Raw genomic sequence first — 728 nt, 5'->3', positions numbered from 1 at the left:
CAACGACCCGTCCCAGCCCCAGGGCCCGGCGCCAGCAGGCAGTGCCGGGGGGAGCATGTCCCCACAGCACAAGGCCACCAGCACCCATGCACCAGCACCTGCGCGGCACCCCGTGGCACCCAGTGGGCACACACCGGGGTCCCCCGGCGGGACCACCACATGGGCAGCTCACACACTGATGGCCCATGGCTGCTGGGGACAGCACTGTGCCACCAAGAGGCAGCATGGCCAGAGCCGTGCGGCTGCCAGGAACATGCTGCTCTGATCCCTCGCAGCCCCAAAATCCTTCCTGGCACCGCGCCGGGCTGCCGGGGGTATTTTAAGACCCGGGATTTAAACAGCAGACGGGCGCAGGCAGCGCCGACACCCGCAGAAGGACTGCACAGGTTGGTGGCCTCTCCACCGACCCCACACACTAGGCCCTCCCGGCCCTCCTGCCCCTCCTGCCCCCCCCAAACACCACAGCACAGACGTGCAAATGCCTGACACTGCTGGGCTGGATGTGGCACAGCCCTGGCCACAGCCCCAAAAGGGGACAGGGATGACAAGTGCCGGCCGAGCCCTGGGCGGGTGTGCTCCCCCCCGGGTGCCGGGCTGGGGTTGCCCCGCGCCTGCACACCCACCTGCCCCCCCACGGCTGGGGGCTCCTCCAGGCGCTGCTGCAGGTTGCGCTTCTCGGCCGACAGCGTCTCCCCAAGCCGGTTGCTGGCAGGCCGCCCTTGGGGCCG

At 70.1% G+C, this 728-nt stretch overlaps 1 protein-coding gene across 1 annotated transcript in view; it reads right to left on the bottom strand.

Moving 5' to 3' along the window:
- The window catches only part of LOC103914090 (myomegalin-like), a 32058-nt gene that overhangs the window by 27231 nt on the left and 4099 nt on the right, over positions 1-728 (bottom strand). The window contains exon 6 of the mRNA XM_009320698.1: positions 624-693. Coding sequence (XP_009318973.1) covers positions 624-693 — 70 coding nt within the window. The remainder of the gene's footprint in view (positions 1-623; positions 694-728) is intronic.

This window comes from Pygoscelis adeliae, unplaced genomic scaffold (genome assembly GCF_000699105.1).
Source record: "Pygoscelis adeliae isolate BGI_AS28 unplaced genomic scaffold, ASM69910v1 Scaffold402, whole genome shotgun sequence".
Taxonomy (NCBI): Eukaryota; Metazoa; Chordata; class Aves; order Sphenisciformes; family Spheniscidae; genus Pygoscelis; species Pygoscelis adeliae.
This window is presented reverse-complemented; position numbering and strand designations above follow the sequence as displayed.